Source organism: Rhodamnia argentea, chromosome 1 (assembly GCF_020921035.1).
Source record: "Rhodamnia argentea isolate NSW1041297 chromosome 1, ASM2092103v1, whole genome shotgun sequence".
NCBI classification, from domain to species: Eukaryota; Viridiplantae; Streptophyta; class Magnoliopsida; order Myrtales; family Myrtaceae; genus Rhodamnia; species Rhodamnia argentea.
In genome coordinates this window covers 1,775,550-1,794,117 of record NC_063150.1, presented here as the reverse complement: position 1 = coordinate 1,794,117, position 18,568 = coordinate 1,775,550, and the positions used below count along the sequence as shown (strand labels likewise).

General features: G+C 39.1%; 2 protein-coding genes across 4 annotated transcripts in view; both read right to left on the bottom strand.

Annotated features, from left to right (window-relative positions):
• Positions 1 to 3,022: 3,022 nt before the first annotated feature.
• On the bottom strand, positions 3,023 to 5,326 carry LOC115743270 (protein SICKLE). Of its 3 annotated transcripts, none has more exons than XM_030677997.2 (3): positions 5,189 to 5,326; positions 4,570 to 4,859; positions 3,023 to 3,957 (listed from the first exon to the last, which is right to left on the bottom strand). In XM_030677997.2, exons 2-3 carry the CDS (start codon positions 4,853 to 4,855, stop codon positions 3,266 to 3,268), a joined length of 978 nt encoding a protein of 325 aa, XP_030533857.1. In that variant the 5' UTR covers positions 4,856 to 4,859; positions 5,189 to 5,326; the 3' UTR covers positions 3,023 to 3,265. The 3 variants fall into 3 exon arrangements, with proteins under 3 accessions (XP_030533857.1, XP_030533858.1, XP_048130487.1); XM_030677998.2 differs by lacking the exon at positions 5,189 to 5,326 and adding an exon at positions 4,952 to 5,176; XM_048274530.1 differs by lacking the exon at positions 5,189 to 5,326 and adding an exon at positions 4,966 to 5,176.
• Positions 5,327 to 6,998: 1,672 nt separating this feature from the next.
• LOC115743269 (small subunit processome component 20 homolog) overlaps positions 6,999 to 18,568 on the bottom strand; it is a 36,265-nt gene continuing 24,695 nt past the window's right edge. The window contains exons 21-32 of the mRNA XM_030677996.2: positions 17,752 to 18,215; positions 15,936 to 16,072; positions 15,676 to 15,857; positions 15,193 to 15,585; positions 14,760 to 14,885; positions 14,413 to 14,478; positions 12,512 to 14,331; positions 12,155 to 12,434; positions 11,323 to 11,556; positions 9,546 to 10,067; positions 8,881 to 9,013; positions 6,999 to 7,882 (exon numbers count right to left, since the gene is read on the bottom strand). Of these exons, the coding sequence (XP_030533856.1) occupies positions 7,626 to 7,882; positions 8,881 to 9,013; positions 9,546 to 10,067; positions 11,323 to 11,556; positions 12,155 to 12,434; positions 12,512 to 14,331; positions 14,413 to 14,478; positions 14,760 to 14,885; positions 15,193 to 15,585; positions 15,676 to 15,857; positions 15,936 to 16,072; positions 17,752 to 18,215 (4,614 nt within the window). The 3' untranslated portion in view covers positions 6,999 to 7,625. The remainder of the gene's footprint in view (positions 7,883 to 8,880; positions 9,014 to 9,545; positions 10,068 to 11,322; positions 11,557 to 12,154; positions 12,435 to 12,511; positions 14,332 to 14,412; positions 14,479 to 14,759; positions 14,886 to 15,192; positions 15,586 to 15,675; positions 15,858 to 15,935; positions 16,073 to 17,751; positions 18,216 to 18,568) is intronic.

Below are 18,568 nucleotides of genomic sequence, written 5' to 3'. Positions count from 1 at the left end.
CGTCAACCAATTATATCTGTAAAGTTTTGGATTCTTCAGCAGATCCGCTGTTACTGGTGTTTGGGAAGCTAAAACAAGTGAACTCACACTATTAAGCAGGTTTTTGAAGGTGCATGTGAAGACAAGAAGATGTCCGTCTGCGCCACGATTCAACTTTATTGCAACATGGGGTGTATCATCTAGCTTTCATATAACCAGCTTGCAACAAGGTTTAACTGAGATGGATTAAAAGGATATATGGTGGGCCTCTCTCACCTCTTCTGCCCACTAAAGAAGTTATTTCTTCAATTTGCGCAACTTCCTTCTCCTGCAGCACCTTGCAAATCTGTGAAATAATAGAAACACCAAGTTTTGTTTATCAAAGGCAGATGCAGAGTCATTACAAATATTCTGCAAGAGTAATCAGATGGTCGGCACATAGCCAAGAACTTTTGAGCTAATTTTTCAAATTGGTTCTGCTGGAAGGTGGCTAGGAATTTCGTAGACACTTCAATTGACAATACCAACAGCTTAGCGGGGTCAACTAATCCATTCATTGGCCTGTGAGGTCTGTCGCAAGCAAAATCCAGTTTCCGACATGGATTCTGCTCTTGCACCAGTCAATCGCATTAGGTACCAAGCTGATATGTTGCCTAATGGGGACAAACGGGTTTTATTTATTGTTATTTGTATAGTACAGATAAGTCACTAGTCCTGCATGAAAGAAGCTTCTTACTGAATCTTGGGTTGACATTCTCTTGGTTTACGACTGGTTTTGACTCAACCAGCTATGTGCACCTAATGTGGTCAAATACTATGGCAGCTTGTTGAGAAAAACTCCTGATTAATTTTAAAGTCGACAAAACAATCCATATTCTTGAGAATGAAGTTAGTGCGTAGAAATACTTTTTTTACAAATTATCCTAAATACATTCAGATGTTAAAAAATGGTTTTATAGGTTTTGATCTTGTAACTCAAAGCTTAGACACCGACGCAGGAAAAGCTCTGACTTTGAGGGAGTACTCCACATGCAACATCTAGATTCTTCCGGGATAAAATATCAGATGTTGATTGAGAGATATTATATTATCACAACGGCTATCAAATCGAGGTGGATTCGTCTTTGAGGATTATCAATCGTGAAAATTATTTTATCTCTATCAAGAACGTGGATTGAGAAAGAGAGAATTCATTATCAAAAGAAGAATTATATCTTAAGAAATCCAGATATTGATTGTATGGCCAATCGGATGAACATTCTAATCTTATTTCTCAACGGCTACGAAATCATTGTTATGTAATCTTGTCGAACGGGTTGATTGGAGAGTGATCCTATGAAAACCTTTCGATGGCTAGTTTGAAGGTAGAGGAGTATAAATGAGACTTCAAAGTTGAAAAGAGTATGAGAGTTCAGAATCTGAAATTCCAAAGTTCAAGAAAGCTTCTACATTCTCTACTCATTCTTGATCCAAACATTGTAATTCTTAGATGTTTTGTTCGAAGTGACTGAGTGTTAGTCAGAGTAGTTTATTGACTCAAGGATCATCACCAAGTTGTAACATTTAAACAATTCAATAGTGGAATCCGGCCGATTGACTGTTAGCGTGAAGAAGTGAATGCAGGCTTGATCAAAGCCGAACTACTATAAACTTTGTGTACAAATTCTCCACCCCTTAAACTCTCTTTATATTATTTTCGATAGTAGAATTGTGTACGGACAGACTACGAAGCCACCTCAAATTTTATTCTTGATCAAACTCTAAGTTCTAAACTTGTTCTTTTTAATTTCGTATTGTTTTACACCAAGTTTTTGAAATCACATATTCACCTTGCTAGATACAACAATTGGTATCAGAGCCTTGGTGCTCTTTATTTTGAAGACTTCTGAGCTAACGATCTATTATGGCTAGCAATTTTGCAGCTATTTTTATTGAAGGAGAAAGCCACACCAGACCTCCTTATTTTGATGGAAAGGAATATGGTGACTGGCAAAACAAAATGAAGGCATATATAAGATGCCAAAAAACTCTGATGGGGGGACGTTATACAAAGAGGCAAGAAGCTGACCGTTAATAGTCCTGTATGAAAGAAGCTTCTTACTAAACCTTGGGTTGACATTCTATTGGTTTATGACTTCTTTTGACTCAACCAGCTATGTGCACCTAATGTTGTCAAATGATATGGCAGCTGACTACTAATGGTCAGCTTTTCACTTCCAAGTGCCTAGAATCAGTCGAGGAGTAAAGGAAGGAAAGCGCCCTGGTGTTATTGACTGGGTTTACACCTGTTATTCCACGCTTTTACGGATTACTTCGCTTGGAATGCTTCACAGGCTTACAAAAGAAAATATTACTTCCTCATCTTTCTAGTAGTCTCTAGTTACCTGACATAGGGAATATACAGGTGAGATTACTCATCCATTGAGTGCCCTTTTGCCATCGAAGTCTGAAAGAAACTACTCCCATTGCGCATGATTGATAGCCTTGCAGGAGGTTGGAACTTGGAAGTTCACAGGCCTGTTCAACACTGTAAAGGCGAGACCATCTTCAATAAGTTGGTGAAGAATGCATTTGTGTGTAAAGGTTGCAGAGTTAGGATGTTCAGCTTCATGATGTAAATGCTGCTCTTGGAGTCGATCCTCATTTTTAGAAGATTAGTATATCCACAACTTTACTAGTCTGGGAAAAAACTTAGCTGAGATAATAATATGTATTAGTACTCTATTTGTTCTGAAGGCACAGGATTACCACTAGTATGATGACCATCTATCCAACAAGTTTGTCTAAAACTATTTTGCTGATTGGTTTATTAATTTTAGCCGAGAGAAAGATAATACAAACACTAACTTTTAGAAGAACTGTTCGTCCTGTCATGGACTTTACAAGGAGTTAAACCAAGTGTCCCTCCTAGTCATATATTGTAGAACTCCTCTAGCAATCATTTGTATAACATGGCATGAAATACTGAACAGCTTGACATAGCATCTAAAGAATGCAGATGGAGATATTACATTGTAAGATATTCTTTTTTTTTGGCCGGATATTGTAAGATATTCTCAAATACTACAAAAAACTGCACAAACTAGACAATTTTCTAGCAACCAACAACTCAGATGACTATTCACTAGCGAATGAGACGATCATCAGAAAGAAAAACTCCAGACATAAATAGGAAGGATTCATGCATCTCCTTTTAACCGTCTAGCCACAGCCTTAGTGGCCCCAAGCCTCTGGCTCTTGAGAAGAAGCACACGCAGGTGAAATTCTAGGACTTATAGTAACAACATCATGGGCTTGGCGTCTCCTTAACAGTTTCATTAAATGAGGCAGCAAGAAATTCAGCAAGGTTTAGTCCAGAACCAAACTTGTTGGGAGATTCTGCAACTCTCAGCTTCTTTGGCCTAATGGACTCGGGCATCCAGGAACTCGAAGATCCGAGTGAACTGGAACTGATGAAGGGAGAATCAACGCCCCTCCATAAAACAGGTTTTAAATCCTTCCATGGGTCATCTAACATGGACTCATGAAAGAAACGCTCTGGGCCTAGTGGCCTAGCCGGTGTAGAACCATGACCACGATGTCCTGGACCTCGTCCACCACTCCTCCCTGACCTGGGGCTGCCACCGAACCATTGGCCTCTGCCTCTGCCTGGACTTGCAGCATAATTAACCCCCCGTCCTAAACCTGGCCCTGGACTGTTCCCATGCCAGTGAGAATGATCTTGTGTCTGATTGAAACTATGGGTACCACTTCCTGGAGTACTGGATGGGCTAAAATAACTTGCTGTGCTGCTGGATCTATTCCAAGCTTGAGGAGAAGCCCCATCTTGCATTGGAAAAGGGTGGATGTATCCGCTAGGACTTTGGTGGGGAGGGCATCTGGGGCGAGGACTTTCTGTTCGGTAGATTCCACTGTTGGGTGGATAAATGGGACGCCACTGATAGGCAGGAGAGGGACTTGTTACGAGGTTCCTGGGTCCTGAAAATCAAAGTTTTACACCAGAAAAAGAAAAGTTGCTTAGGCGCAAGTGAATACGCTGCTCCTAATGTGACTTTTAAGCCTCAAACGGAAACCAAGATATCTAAACACAGACCAAACGGTGGACAAGCAATAGAAGATAAATCAGAATCAGGGGATTCAACCATTTTGCTTTCTTTGCGACTCCTATCATTTCTATCAAACACAACCATGTGCAATACTTCCCTAAATCTGTTCACCCAAATTATTAATTGACGCGTGTACTTTGCTCCTCAACCGGGCAGAATAAAAAAAACAGAATGAACTAGAACAGCTCGAGTCAATACATTGCTTCCTAAGGTTTTGTTTGATAAACCAGCTCCATCATTTGCAAGGTTCAATGGGTGGCTCAAATACCTTCAGCACTCTCATCAATCATCACCACTAACATCAACAGCACCATCCCGCACTAAGATAATCTCTCGGTCACAAGAGAATACAGACAAGTATATTTAAGCACAACTCCCATTTGAAGTTAACAAATTGCAATCTTCCAAAGAGTTGGTGAAACAAGAAATAGGCAGAGTCAACAAGAAGCTAACGTTATCAAGTCCACATGTCAGACAAAAATACCTGAAAGACGAGGCGGCGGAGGGGTGAAATTCACTTGTGCAGATTGGAAGCCTGCATTACCCCTCGCCCTATCACCGGAGAAAGCAGACATGGGATCTGTATAGTAATCAAACCTGGGCGAGGCACGCGACTGTCCGTGCTGCGATTGAGGTGTCTGTGTTTCAATCAACGGATTCGCGAGGCAGCCAGCCTCAGCAGAAGCTTCAGGGCTGTCTGAAGAACCAGCTCGCGCAGCTTCCATGCGCATCGCCCTCAATCTTTCCTTCCTCTTTTCGGACTCCTCCATTTAACTAAAACACCAAGAGGGGCAAGAACCAAAAGCATACTCATGAGAAAGCAGAACAGGCCCCGAAAAAAAAAAAAATGAAATTTCACACGATACCCGACCAATCTGACTTGAAAATCTCGTCTTTCTCAGACAGAAACTCAGGAATCGAGTCCTGTAGAAATACTACCGACTCTTGGAAACGTGGGTAACGTAAATACGGCTGTGTGTTAGCCAGAGGACATAACCCGAGCGTCGCCGGCGAAGAGAAACCAACAAAAGATCCGAAGAAATTGAAAATTTCCAAGCACAAAACCTCAAACACTACGAAAAGTTCAGGCGGAAACATCTCACCCCAAGTGGTCGAAGATTGATTTTGTTTCCGGCGCGCCACCACTTTCTCCGACGAGCATGCGATGCCGTCGTCACAGTTCCCTCTTTCACTCGCTTCTCTCTTTTCCCTCTCTGACACAGCCCAGCCACGGTCTTCTCTCTCTCTCTCTCTCTCTCTCTCTCTCTGGCAGTAGTTCCACTTTGAAGAGGCTTCATGCAATTAAATGAATAAATTGCAATTTAAAATTTTTCTTTTCATTTTCTTTTTGCTTGTTTTTCAGTAAATTGTCACTCGAGGGGGCAAAAAAAAAAAAAGAAGCTTTGTTGCAGTAAGTGTTATTTCAACATTATTCTTTTCAATAAATCGAGTAACCTAACTGTTATTTATGTATACCACAATTACTTTTCTGTATTTAAATTTACATGAACAATAAACTAACTAACCACCAATAAATACATTTGCATAACTTATAGGTAAAATACTAATCGAAGACCTGTGTGTCGCACGAATTTGGAAATCGCCTTCTTGACGACTTTTACTTTCGTGGTATAATATGCAATAATCGATAAGACATAAAATATATGCTTTTCTTTATTCAATGACCAACAAAAAAATAAATTATGATGATTAATACTTCAAAAATGAGATATCATAAGCAATAGTTATTATTTTCCAATTTAAAGTAGGAGAACGCATTACTAACGTTATAACAGGATGTCACGGTTTCAAGATAGGTCTATCACTAATCCTGTCACACCATCTGTAAGTTTCTTCACCACACACTTGTCATAATAAACAACTAAAGCCTTTATAATGGCCAACGAAATGAGTTTAACTCAACAAAAACAACAACGGAAGATGTTAATTTCTTGCATAATAGCATTGAAGCACTATGCACATAATAGATCTATATCGTCTCAATTTATTTTTCTTATAAGTAGCAACTCTTTGATTCTTAAGGTGTTATTTTGTCTATTTTGATGTAATCAGATTTTTGTGAGGTTCTAAAGTGTAGAAATGAGGACGATATGGCAAGTAATGTTAATGGCTAGTAAGGATGTCAATTTCTTATTTTCCAACGATAATAACAAGGAATGTATTATCTAAGAAAAGTACCAAACTTTAATACCTTTATTTTCAAAATCCCATGTTTGCACTTTAGATTTTAACTCTAAATACCACGTCATGCCTTGACATTAATTAAATTATCCTCTTTTTTTTCTCTCTACATAAGTGTTATTTTCATTTAAAAAGCACTTCCATCCAAATTTTAAATAATCTCTTGCACTCAAAACCCTGACTCAACCAAAACCCTATCATTTTATTGTTAAGAGCTAGTCTATCAAGCAGAAAACAGGATATAACTTTGCCTTAAAAGGTCTGGAATTGCCTTGGCAAAAGCATGGGGCTGACCAACTAGATTTGAAAATTTGAGTATCGAGAGCTGTCATTAGAAGTTTTGGACAAAACAGATTTGAAGTGATTCTAAATTGAACAATTTCAGGAAATCCAATGAAAATCCACAGTGCAAATCCAATTTATAATCTTAAATTGGAGCTCTCCTGAACTAAGAAGGCTATAGAGGAGATAAACTGGGAGCTGTCATGGGATCCGAACATAAAACTGTTGTCCTCTTTATCATAAGGCAGCAATTTAGCGGCAAGGATGTGTTACTTCCTACCAGCGAGAAGGAAAGACGCCTCGACCTTGTGCCTTCTCATATCTCGGGCAACTCGGGAGATATTGCCAAAAAAAAAATTCCATAATTGACAAAGGAGAAGACAACAGGCACATGGAAATCCAACGAGCATCATCAAGTGATGCCACTGTAAAAAGAATGAATTAATATAAGAGAATATCCGTATCTGTACATCACAAAAGAGATGTTTTCCTCGCAACGGAATTCTTGAACCACACACAGTTAAGACACTGTTTAACCAATTCCCCGGTAATTTAGTCCGGAGAGAGGGGACCTCGTTCTGTTTCTCCTCAGCTGAGGAGCCAGCTCCGGCTCGCATAATTATGACTGTTCTACCAAAAAAAAAAAATACAGGTACTGATCAGGCTAAGAATGACCTCTCCATGATGCCCCACCACAGCGTCCTTGAACACCAGATATTACTGCAGCAACGCAGCCTTGCTGCAAAAGGGTCCTTGATATAATACTACACAACCCTGCTTACTCAACCGGTGCTAATCTCCCTTTTCAAAGATGGTGCCGGGAGGTTCCAGGGTTTCTATCAAACAGATAGAGGTGACATCAAAGTCATGCTTCAAGAACTGTTATTAAGAAATTTGGTTCAAGCGCAATGCATGAGATTGCGTCGTGTCGACCATTGTTTGGCTCCTCCAGCATCTGACAGCCAAAAGGAGACCGTATATCAAAGGCATTTCTTTAAGGCGGGAGATAGCCCCTCTTGTTCACAAAGATGCATCCCTTGTCCACAATCCCCCTTTCTAATGCATCCATCTCGCCATTTTCATCGTCATTATTTTCCTTTTCTTGTGGTCGCGATGCTTGGCAGAGATCCTCAGTTTCCTCTTGGCATTACGTTCTGGATTGATCACAGCCATGAGCTTCTCGTCCTGTTTCCTTTTGTCCCTCCTGTGCCTAAGATCCTTCCTTATCTGGCCGTAAACTTGCATGAAATTCTGGAGGCCCAAAGTGCTTCGTAATGACTCAGAAACCTCTTGAGCTAATTGTTTAGAATTTTCTGCGAGACAAAGTCCCAGAAAAGGAAAAGAAGATTTGTCAGATTTTACAGGAGGTAACCTACTTCCTTAAAAAGATAAACATTATAAATTCGACAACTTATATCCTCTTTCAATCCATTTTAATTTGGCTTCACAACCACTCATGGACTACCTCCTATTTAATTAATAAATTGACTCCCATTAAAACAAAATTCATTTGATTGAGATTATCTACCAATCTCCTATTTTCTTTGCAGAAAGTGGGTTGTCTAGTTCTTCTATACTCACTGAGATGGGAGTTTGATTACCTCGCGTCCTATAATAGACCTCTCTCTTTCCCTGGGTAAAGTTAGAGATAGATTGATTTTCCCTAATAGCATACGCTTTTCTTTGTATTTATAGAATAGGTTTCTGCTTTCCTTTCATATCCCGCTACCCTCTCAAAAAGGACCCAAGATAAGATTGTGGGATTGTAGCTGCATACTTATCCCAATGCACTCCCTCCACTTGTTTGTTAGTGGAGTTCTTACATCCCTCTTCTTTTTTCCGGGCTGTACCATTAGAAAGCCTGTCAGTCTCTTACAATATTTCGCAACTTTAAGCTCTGGCTTTGCTGGCATACAGGCTTCTTTTGTCATCTCTATAGAGTTGGTTCTTAGACCCCTTACCTCTACATCACGGACTTGACAACGAGAATGACAAAAACTGAGGTGAAGATTAATTTAACATTTACATAGAAGGTAGCCCTCATTAGATCGTGGCTTTAAGAATTTTATATGGCTTAATACAAGTTTCTGCTTCTACTCTTGTTCACAAGGCATTATCGTCTTGAACCTTGTGCAAGACAAACCTTTTTGCACCCCTGGGACTAGGAAGGAAAAGCTCTCGCCCCTAGACCAAACATCTAGTCGTCCACAGATTTTTAACCTTTTGACCCATAAGAAAAAATCAAGCCCCATTTCTGCAAGTTGTTTTATCAAAATGCGTAACTTCTCAACAACATAATCAATATACTTACCAGATATGACTTTCCCCGTAAATTCTTCACAAACTTTATAGAGTGGTAGTAGCAACTCATACGCATACTGCAGTGCATCTTCACCACCAATTTGCGATGAGAACTTCTGGAATATACTGAAGACAATTTTCAACTGCATGCAACAGATAAAATGTTATTAAAAAAGCAGGAACATTAAGAAACGTAACAGGCACTAAGATCATACAGCAAAATGACACAAAGGACGCCCGAGAATGTTCTAACATTTTGTTTTAGCATGCTTATCAATTTCTTGTGCCATCATACTTATTGCCACTTCTGATTAAACTGCATTTTTTGAAATCTGTCGAGAGCTTTCTGGAGCAACAATTACCTTGACAAGTGTATAATTCGGGAATGAAATATTTGTCAATTTCAAAATTTCATCTCTCCAGGGTTTTGACATTCCCTCGTTACTATTACTTCTGCAGAAAGGAAGTGTCAAAATAATCCTAGCCCCTGTTTTAGGCACTTAAAGCACCTTCTTCCAGCAGCATCTCCAGGGACTTTGAGGCCATGCAGAACACATCACGATAAGTGATAGCAAGACTCCCACATTACGGTGAAAAGTTTTCTAAAGAAGGTTCTCACATAGGATAAGCCTTAGTAAAGCATCTTGGCACATATTCTTTGTCAAAGAAAAGTACCTGAACATGCTCCATCTGAAGGGCAATCTTCCCCAACCTTTTAAGCAAACTGCGTACGAGAAAATATCGACCATCTCCAGAGTGGCCATTGTTATGTTCTTCTAAACCAGATGTTAGATTGACAAAGATGGCTTTTCCATTTCTTGGGTCCAGTAATTGGAAGGCTTTGAGAAAGCAAACTTGCTCATCCTGTCCAAGAGTAAGCCAAAACTTCTTGAAAGCTAGAGGCTCAACATGAGCCATCAAAGAATTCAAACAACTCATGGAGAAAACAATATTTTCTATCATGAGGTGTCCTGCTGCATCATCCGCAGGTTGCGTCTTCATTTGGCAGCACAAGGAAACAGCTATCAGAAAAAGTCTGCCTTTTCTCATTAGAAGAAAGTTTCGTACTTGCTTCTCATTGTTTCCTCTGCATGCATCAGTTATTGCTGCAAAGTAAAATGCTAGAAGACGACTGGATATATTGCGTAGCCACATATGTGGATGCAGCAGCAACTCTGACACTGCTGTCCAGATATCCTGAAAGATTGCAATAAATAAGACACTGCACCATCCCCGCCACCTCTCCCCCCAATAAAATAAAATAAAACACACACACACACACACACAAAAAAAAATAATCCCCACGAAAACGTGAAATACACGACTGCAAAACTACCCAACAAGAAGTTCTGAAGCTTTTAACAGTAAGTGGGTTCGGCTAGATGGTTCCTATAATGCACTCCGCCCCATCCTAAACTATGTCCATGCACAAACTGAAACTACAGAAGTAAAGAGATGACCCAAAATGAAGACCTAGAAATACTAAGTTTCACACCACACAAAATTTTAGCCAGCCTATTGGCACAAAACAAAGACAGTGACAACCAAAAAAATCCAACATAAACATTAAGAAATATCAAATTAACAGTTTACAGATATATTTTCTTAGCAAAATTGACACTCGGACCACCCGATTAACATCAGTGCCAGAGGATTCCAGTACCACTGCCATGCTCCCATTTGTGAAATGTTCTAAAAAGGGAATGTCTTCCCCACTCAATTAATTATATTAATTCAGAAAAAAGTCTTTAAGTTAAAAAGCTACCATCAATATGAAGTGACGTCTAAAAACAGAGCTGGATGCGTCAAACCATCAGCTTGCATACAATATAAACATAACTGATGCATAATGAAGCTTCAAAACTATCGACAATGTTGACATTTCAAGTCTTATATAAGCGATTTATGTAACCAATTGGAACCACAGTTCTCACATTCAGGTAGCTATTTCAATCTCATTGTAGCCCAAGAATAAAAAAGCCAACATTAACCAATGCACTAGCAGTTCTGCACATAAAAAGTTCTGAGCAGAAAAGGTGGATTGTAATAGAGCATCAGGACATGCGCTTTAAGAGAAGCAAACAGAATGGCATTTTATTTTATGTGTTACAGAGGTATTAGAAATTTAGAATGTCCAAGTAGGAGGCAGAAATTATCATAGGCAAATCAAATCAAACCTATTCTCCAAGAAGAGCTAAAAACAAAAATATTGTGGCTAGAAAAGCCCCAAAAACTTGACTGGAAAATGAAGACATCAAAGTGAGCTGCAACTCATTGATGATTATATTGGCTGGAAAAGCCCCAATAACTCTGACTGGAAAATGGAACATTAAAATGGGGGAACATCAAAGTGAGCTGCAACTCATTGATAATTATGGCATCAGCCAAAGACATGTCACAAACAACAATGAAATGTGGCGCATACAGACAAAAATAGTGAACTTGTTCATACCTCAAATTCTGCTTCAAAAGTCAAATGCTGAAATTGATGTAAAATTTTCTCCAGCATAACCAGAGAGTAATATGCTTCTTTCCAGAAAGGAATAGCTGCCTCATCAGGGAGATCCAGTTGGTCACTTGCAACAGAACAAACAGCAGACTGCAAAACACTTCTAACTACGGGCAATACACTAGAAATATGTTTATGAAAGCCTTTCTTCATGACTTCAACCAGCAGCCCTAAGACCTGTACAAATAAAAGCAATTGTATGAATGTATTCTCTTTAAAAAAACAGAAAAATAACATCAGCCACGATGCTGGCCTCTGAAAACACTGTGGATTAAGTAAACTCAACTCAAAACACAAAGGACAGACCAAGACGACTACGTTCTGGATGATACAAAGACCAGACCGAAATATATTGACAGATGCATTGAGAAAAAGACCGTGGCAGCAATTATGACTCCGTAAAAGAAAAGGCCTTCACTGGCAACACATTAGATTCGATTTCTCTGTATCATCAACAAAAAAAAGCTCTAATTTGAAAAATCCATGACTTTTCTATGGAAACATGGTAATGTAGAACCCTAAGTTCTCTTCAATATGCAGAGCACCAATTTTCCACACTTGAATCGCGTAATACCACCATGGCTTCAATCACTCTTTCACCCACTCACTGGTATGTACCGACATACGAGAGAGAGAGAGAGAGAGAGAGAGAGGGAAGCAAAGTATAGTACATAGAAACATGGATAGCCAGTTAAGTCCCAAGTAACCTGACACTAGCAGTCTAGTACAGAAGATATTAACTATTGGAACTATGGAAAGATTTCGGATTATCTACCTGTGCCGCAGCACTCCAGAGTTGCTTTTTACCACCCAAAAACCAAGAAAGACTATACTCAAGGATAGAATGAAGTGGATGAGGGCTTATACGCCCAACTAAAAGTTTTATCGCTACACCAGTCATAGAGCGAACTCTGTTATCTTGATCATTTGCTAAAGAAACCACCAAATGGATGAATAATGATTGTGACTGCTCATCCAGAACGCTTCTAGGAAACTTCACAATAATTGCATGAAGCATTTCAAGCACCGCTTCTCTTCCACTTGAATGCTCATACCTGCATTGAAATGTACAAAGTAAGTCATATGATACCCATCAGAGGAAACCTTGCTCTGTATTCAAGTAAGTACTCACCTCAGATTCGAAAGCAGAAAATCCAAATGTTGCTGCAACCTCTTCTCAGATAGATGGTAATCAAGTAAAAATTGCAATAAAATCTGACTGCACTTTTTACGTATAGAATCCACTTGACTAGTTACCATCAATTCTCCAACTTGTTTTACAACATCATATATCTCAGGTACCACTAACTTGCGGCTGATAATTGCCTTCAGTAGAGAAAGGGCAAGGAAAGAAGAATTCCTTTCAAGGTCGACAAATATCGGAAATTGTATCAATGTGTGTAATTCTTCAGAAGAAAGGGTAATTTTGGTCATCCGGAGAAGCACGGTTAATAATCTGAGGCATGACTGCATTAGAGGGCTGCTACTATCCAGAGAACTTTGCGCAATATCAAGCAGCGCTCCTTTAATTTTGTCAGCCTGAGTTTCAAAAGATGGCAAGGGCAGCCTGAACAGAGGAGTCAAACATCTTAAAGATGCTGACAAGATATCTTCATATTTGGAACTTAAGCAGCTGCATAACAGTGCAACAAAAGGATCCAACATTGACAGCAGATTTACATCATTTCTGTCCATTTTTGAATTTTTTAGACGAGCATGCAACAATCCAAGACCAAAGACCGTAATCATATGTGAACCCTGAGAGTCATTTCGAAACACCTGACTCGTAGTAACTCTGTTCCCCCTCATGTTATCCTTATGATATTTCTGTCCAGAAGGAACAGTCAAATTATCACCCTGATCCTTTTCTTTGTTTATTCCATCTTCAATGAGGCCATATACAAAAATGAGCAGGTCGGTCTGATCAACGGACGGATTAGATTCAATCCCCGTTGCAATATGACTTAACATGCTCTCCAACTTCGCTTTCAGGTTTGGAGTAAGATGCTTCTGTAATTGAGAAGTCACAGGAGAAAGAAGTTTCAAAGCATGGCTTCTGAATGTGACGTTTTGTGCAATCAATTTCAAGGTATCAAAGGACTTCCGTTTCCTAGTTTCTTTCATTTTAGATGCTATCTTCTCCACCTCTTTTTCCTCAGAAACATCTCCAAGGATGTCGCTCTCTACTATTGATAAAAGATCTTCCAAACAATAATCCAACTTCAACCTACTGGGATTCACAAGAAACTTTGCCAATACGAAGTTTAATGTGTAACCCAGAACATGCAGCTCATATCCTCGCTTCAGTGTAGCACGCAGGACTTTGAGTATGAATTGCAAGTATTCCAGCCCAAGTTCCTTCAAACAAGCTGCTAAAGCAGACCTGGCTTCATCACGAGTGCTTTCTGCACGACTCTTCAAGAGATTTACAGTACGATGAATGATAGTCGGAAGCTGTGATTCCAGTGTGTCCCCTGGAAGCAACTTTAGCAGCTTGAGTGCTGCTAGATTAATATTAACATTAAGCTTATCCGAGTCACAGTTCAGAAGCTTCTGTATCCTTGGTAGCACATTTTTCTGGAGGGAATCCTGTATCTCCATGGCTTCAATTGAAGTACATTTTCTCAAAGTAACTGAAGCAGTACCCAACTTGACTGCATCTAGAGCAGTTTCAGAAGGGCATATGGATTCTTGATTAAAGTTGACTTCTGAGAAATGAAACTGGTCCAAAATACAGCAAATTAAACGCAACAATAGCTTCTGCTTCTCAGGTTCCGCAGTCATTTCTCGGAAGCATCTAATGAGCAACGCATAATAAGACCTCCATCCCACATGACCAGCAACTGATGCAAGGGCATCTAGGCACGCATTTTTTATTTGCTCTATCTTTCCATCTTCAACATCAAACAGCAGATTGAAAAACATTGGGACAAAAATCTTGTTAAGGATGTCCTGGAAGTTGACAGTAGAATTATCGGTCAAATACTGGACATCAGATACTGAAATCACAATAAAACATCAGGACAGAAGTACCTCGGACATGCTACTGGCACTTACAACACTCCTAAAGCGTGACAAAGCCCTTGCCCTTCTATGCTTCTGTCATCACAATAATCAATATATGAGAAGTACTCAGAAGATCAAGCAAGAACATCCTGTTGACATACTTTTGCAGGAAGTAAATATTCCTCTCATAGGATTCTTTGGGATTTCATAAAGAAAAAACAGTTACACTTGCTATATTAATCAAAACTAAAAGGAAGTTTTATCTACATAGTCAGAAGTCAAAAAGGTGCAATAAAAAAGTAAGACAACAAGTACATCAAAGCCAAGACCATATGTCCATTTTAAATTAAAGGCGACAGAAAGTTGACACCAACCTGCAGATGAACAAGATTGAAGAAGAAATCAACTTCAGCATCTTCACTGCATAATGGCTTGAACGAGTTCAGGTTTGCCAATTCAGGGAGCTTCAAGACCATCACTCGTAGCAGATCCATCCATTCCTATACACATGAAAGGCCAAGTTAAAGCGGGTTGCCTAATAACGACACCTGACTATTGATTGCCCACAAGTCAAAATAAAAGGGAAAAATTCAGCTCACTTTACAAAAATGACTCGAAAGACTTTACTAAATATGAGAATATCATTCTTCTGGACATATCCAACAAGCAGAAAGGCACAAAGAAACTCATTTTTAATGCCAACGTACATCTCTTTTAAATGCACATGCGCAATCTTGCATAACTAAAAGAGTTCCAAGGGCAACACTCTAAACCATCAGATTATACGCGCTGCCACAAAATATATACCTTACGAATTGGTGCTTTCTTCCTCATTGCCTCCCCTAAATGCTTCAAGAGAAACTTATCAACAATGCGTTCAACAGATGATTTTGTCCACCAACTACTGTCATGAACCACCATGCCTTCTGGCATTTTTTCTACACCCCTCGTGTCACGGTCAATGATCTTGGTGGAAAATTCAATGAATGCATCCAACGACCGATAAGCGCCGTGCCTTAAAATTAAGTCATCAGAGGACATATCATAGACAAACTGCGACAAAATGATTATTGCATGATCCACTTCAACAGAATAGAACAGATCGAAGCCAATCTTTTCATATGCATTCGTTATTCTGTCATAGTCAAGGCCTTCTACTTCCATGGAAGAGGTTGCATTCAATTCGTTTATGAGTTTTCCCTGCAGTTCAACAAAGTAGTCACCATTAAGAGCTATAAAAATCCCCTAGAAATAATACAAAAGAAAATCCAAGAAAAGGGCAAATATTACCACAACAGCTATAGAATGGTCGGTTTCAGCAAGAGCGACGAGAAGATTACAAATAGATACTCGCATATCCAACTCGACCCAACTAAGCAGAGGAGAAACTGCAACCAAAATCTCCTTATTGCATGTGCCACCCAAGACAGGTAATAAGTCTCGAATCACATGCAGAATTTCTGGATAAACATCTGAAAAAAAAAATGTAACTGGTTAGATAAATTTAAGTGTATGACCATTATAGTTGCTGTAGTATTGAAGGTTCTTACCAGGGTTGTGACCTCCCTTCGACAAGAACAGAAGTAAAACATCCATAATCTTTCTTCCCATTGACTGATTGCTCAGACACTTGGGTAGCAATTTAAATACTTTAATCAGAGACTCCCCAGGATGTTTGATCAATTTCCTGTCACAACAACTCAAAATCATTAATCTCTCAGATATCATGCATCTTGAGTAACTATACCTTCCAATTAAGAGAAGGAATTTATAATATAGAGTGGACTTCTTCCCTTTACATAGTTTCAACATAACAATAAAGCGTACTATTTGCAGTAGCATCATTCCATAGATCCACAATGCAGGTCCAAAAAATCAGAACATAGCATAACTTCTTATATAAAGAAAATCGACTAGTCTATGCCACTATTTCCCAAATCTCAGTTCTTCTTCAAATTGGCTTTCTACAGGAATTAGATCATCCACATCCATGCATAACCAAGCCTACCAAGTTTTTTTTTTTTTCTTTCTTAGTTTGTTCGTAGTTGTATGGAAAGATGATTGTTACAACAAACACTTCAGACTACTACTTAACGAATGAACTGCTAAGAATGAGAAGCGTAATCTTTTGGATAAGATGATACTATACTAGTTTTTCACATCTAAAATTTAGGCTCTGTTTATTTTGTGGAAAGTGAATGATTTGGACAACATTCTGCCAAAAAATTGCTTGAAAATTTTTGTCAAGATCGACAACAATTTATGTTCAAACATTTTCATAGACGATGAGAATAATTTTCTGTCATTCATATTTATAAGCGATACAAGCCATCGTTTTTAGGAATAAAATCCTCCATTTTCCGCGAAACAAATGCACCTTAGCTGAAAATGATCAACATTGGATATGTTCACCAGAAAATGTCTCTAGGATGAAACATGACTGTGAAACCGTCATTCTATCAAGTAACGGAGACCAAAACAAATGAAATGGTCCAACAAATCCTACTGCTTTATTTTGAGAAGGTCGAACCCTAGAGAACACAAGGAAACATATCAGACACCATCAAATTCTCGTTGTTAGTACCATTTAGCATGCTATGCAGATTTTAACACTCCAACAGATCTTTAGAGAAGAAAGTGGCAATCGTTAAGCAGAAGTCAAAAGAGATGGCTAGAGAAGTACAACCGCACAGCATGCAGCATTTAACCAAAACTTACAGTATCTTAACATTTCAACTCATTTCTTCATTATATAGTACCACGTAAGAGCACTCAAAAGTGAGAAAGAAAATAGAAGCAATTCCTAACAAGACAACAGTACGGTCATTCGCACATTTGAATGCACAATTTCTCAGCTTGAAGCTGTTGACCCCATCCCTTCAAGAGTTTTCATTCTTCTGGATCACATCTAAAATGCCTACTTGACACATGCCACTCAGACCAATCATAATGCAAAGATGAATATACGAGGCATATATGGGCATGAAAGCACAATATTTCTTCTCTTCTGTAGCATCATTGTCCTTTTTGGGATGGCAAAATTTTGTAGGAAGAAAGCAGTACATGTTCAAGTACACTTTAAAAAAGCGAGCAATTCCCAAAATACATCAGTAAACCAACATCCAGAAAAACAATGAACAGATAAACATGCTATCAAAGTATTAGACTAAGAGGCAAAATTATCAGAAAGATTTGATGACAAACTAAACCGAATTTATCCATTGGCCGTAAACCAAATATGATTCAAGATGGAAAACTTTGATACAGCACGGATTAATAAAGATAAGCTCAGCATAACTACCAAGATATAGTTCTAACAAGAGACGTAAGCAGCGTAATCTAACAATGCGCAAAGTATGGCTTTACCTCTTTATAGGAGAATCGCCCAAAAAAAGAGAATGCAGACTACAAGTGAGTTCCTCAAGGTTAGGAAGTAGAACTTCTCTAATACAACTGTCCTCTTCCCCCAACTCACTGTCAAGACTGAGAAGGTTCTCTATAAACTTTAAAACAACCGAGACAATCGCTTCAGATGCAGTTGTAATAGCCAGCATTGAAAATATATCCGGAACCAGGCTCTGTTCCCTACACAACAGGGATACAAGTTTGTGGTCTCTGCTCATAGAAAGAAAGCACAAAAACAGCGAGCTCGGCTTCTCACTGCTTGAACCCTCTTGTTTGAAGCCTTCAATTAATGGTTTCATCGAATGGAAGAAAAGGTCCCACAACTCGCCATCAAACTCATGTCCTTCATACTTGATTAAAACAGAGGAAACAATTTTCAGGCACAAAGACCTCAGATCCTTGAGCTGCTTACTTTCCAGACCCACCTTCAAAGTAGAATTTGAGCTAAGAAAGTGAATACGAGCAAAAAGAAAAGGAAAGACACATAACTGAACAAAAGAGGAGAACATTATAAATGTCCCCCTTGATCCCAAAACGCCCCTAAAAGAACAATGATATAATTCCGTCAGCACCCGAGTTTGTTACTGTCAACCCTTAGACTTGCTAATGTATGGCAATTAGTGGCAGAACCGATCTGCCCGATGAGTAATTTAGACTCGACAATGGTGTGTCTCAAATGATTCTTTGCCGCCAACAAGGAGGACACTTGCAGGAAAAAAAAACTCAGCTTCCACTAGTCACATGAGAGCTGTGCTAGCCAATTTATAACAGAGAGAGC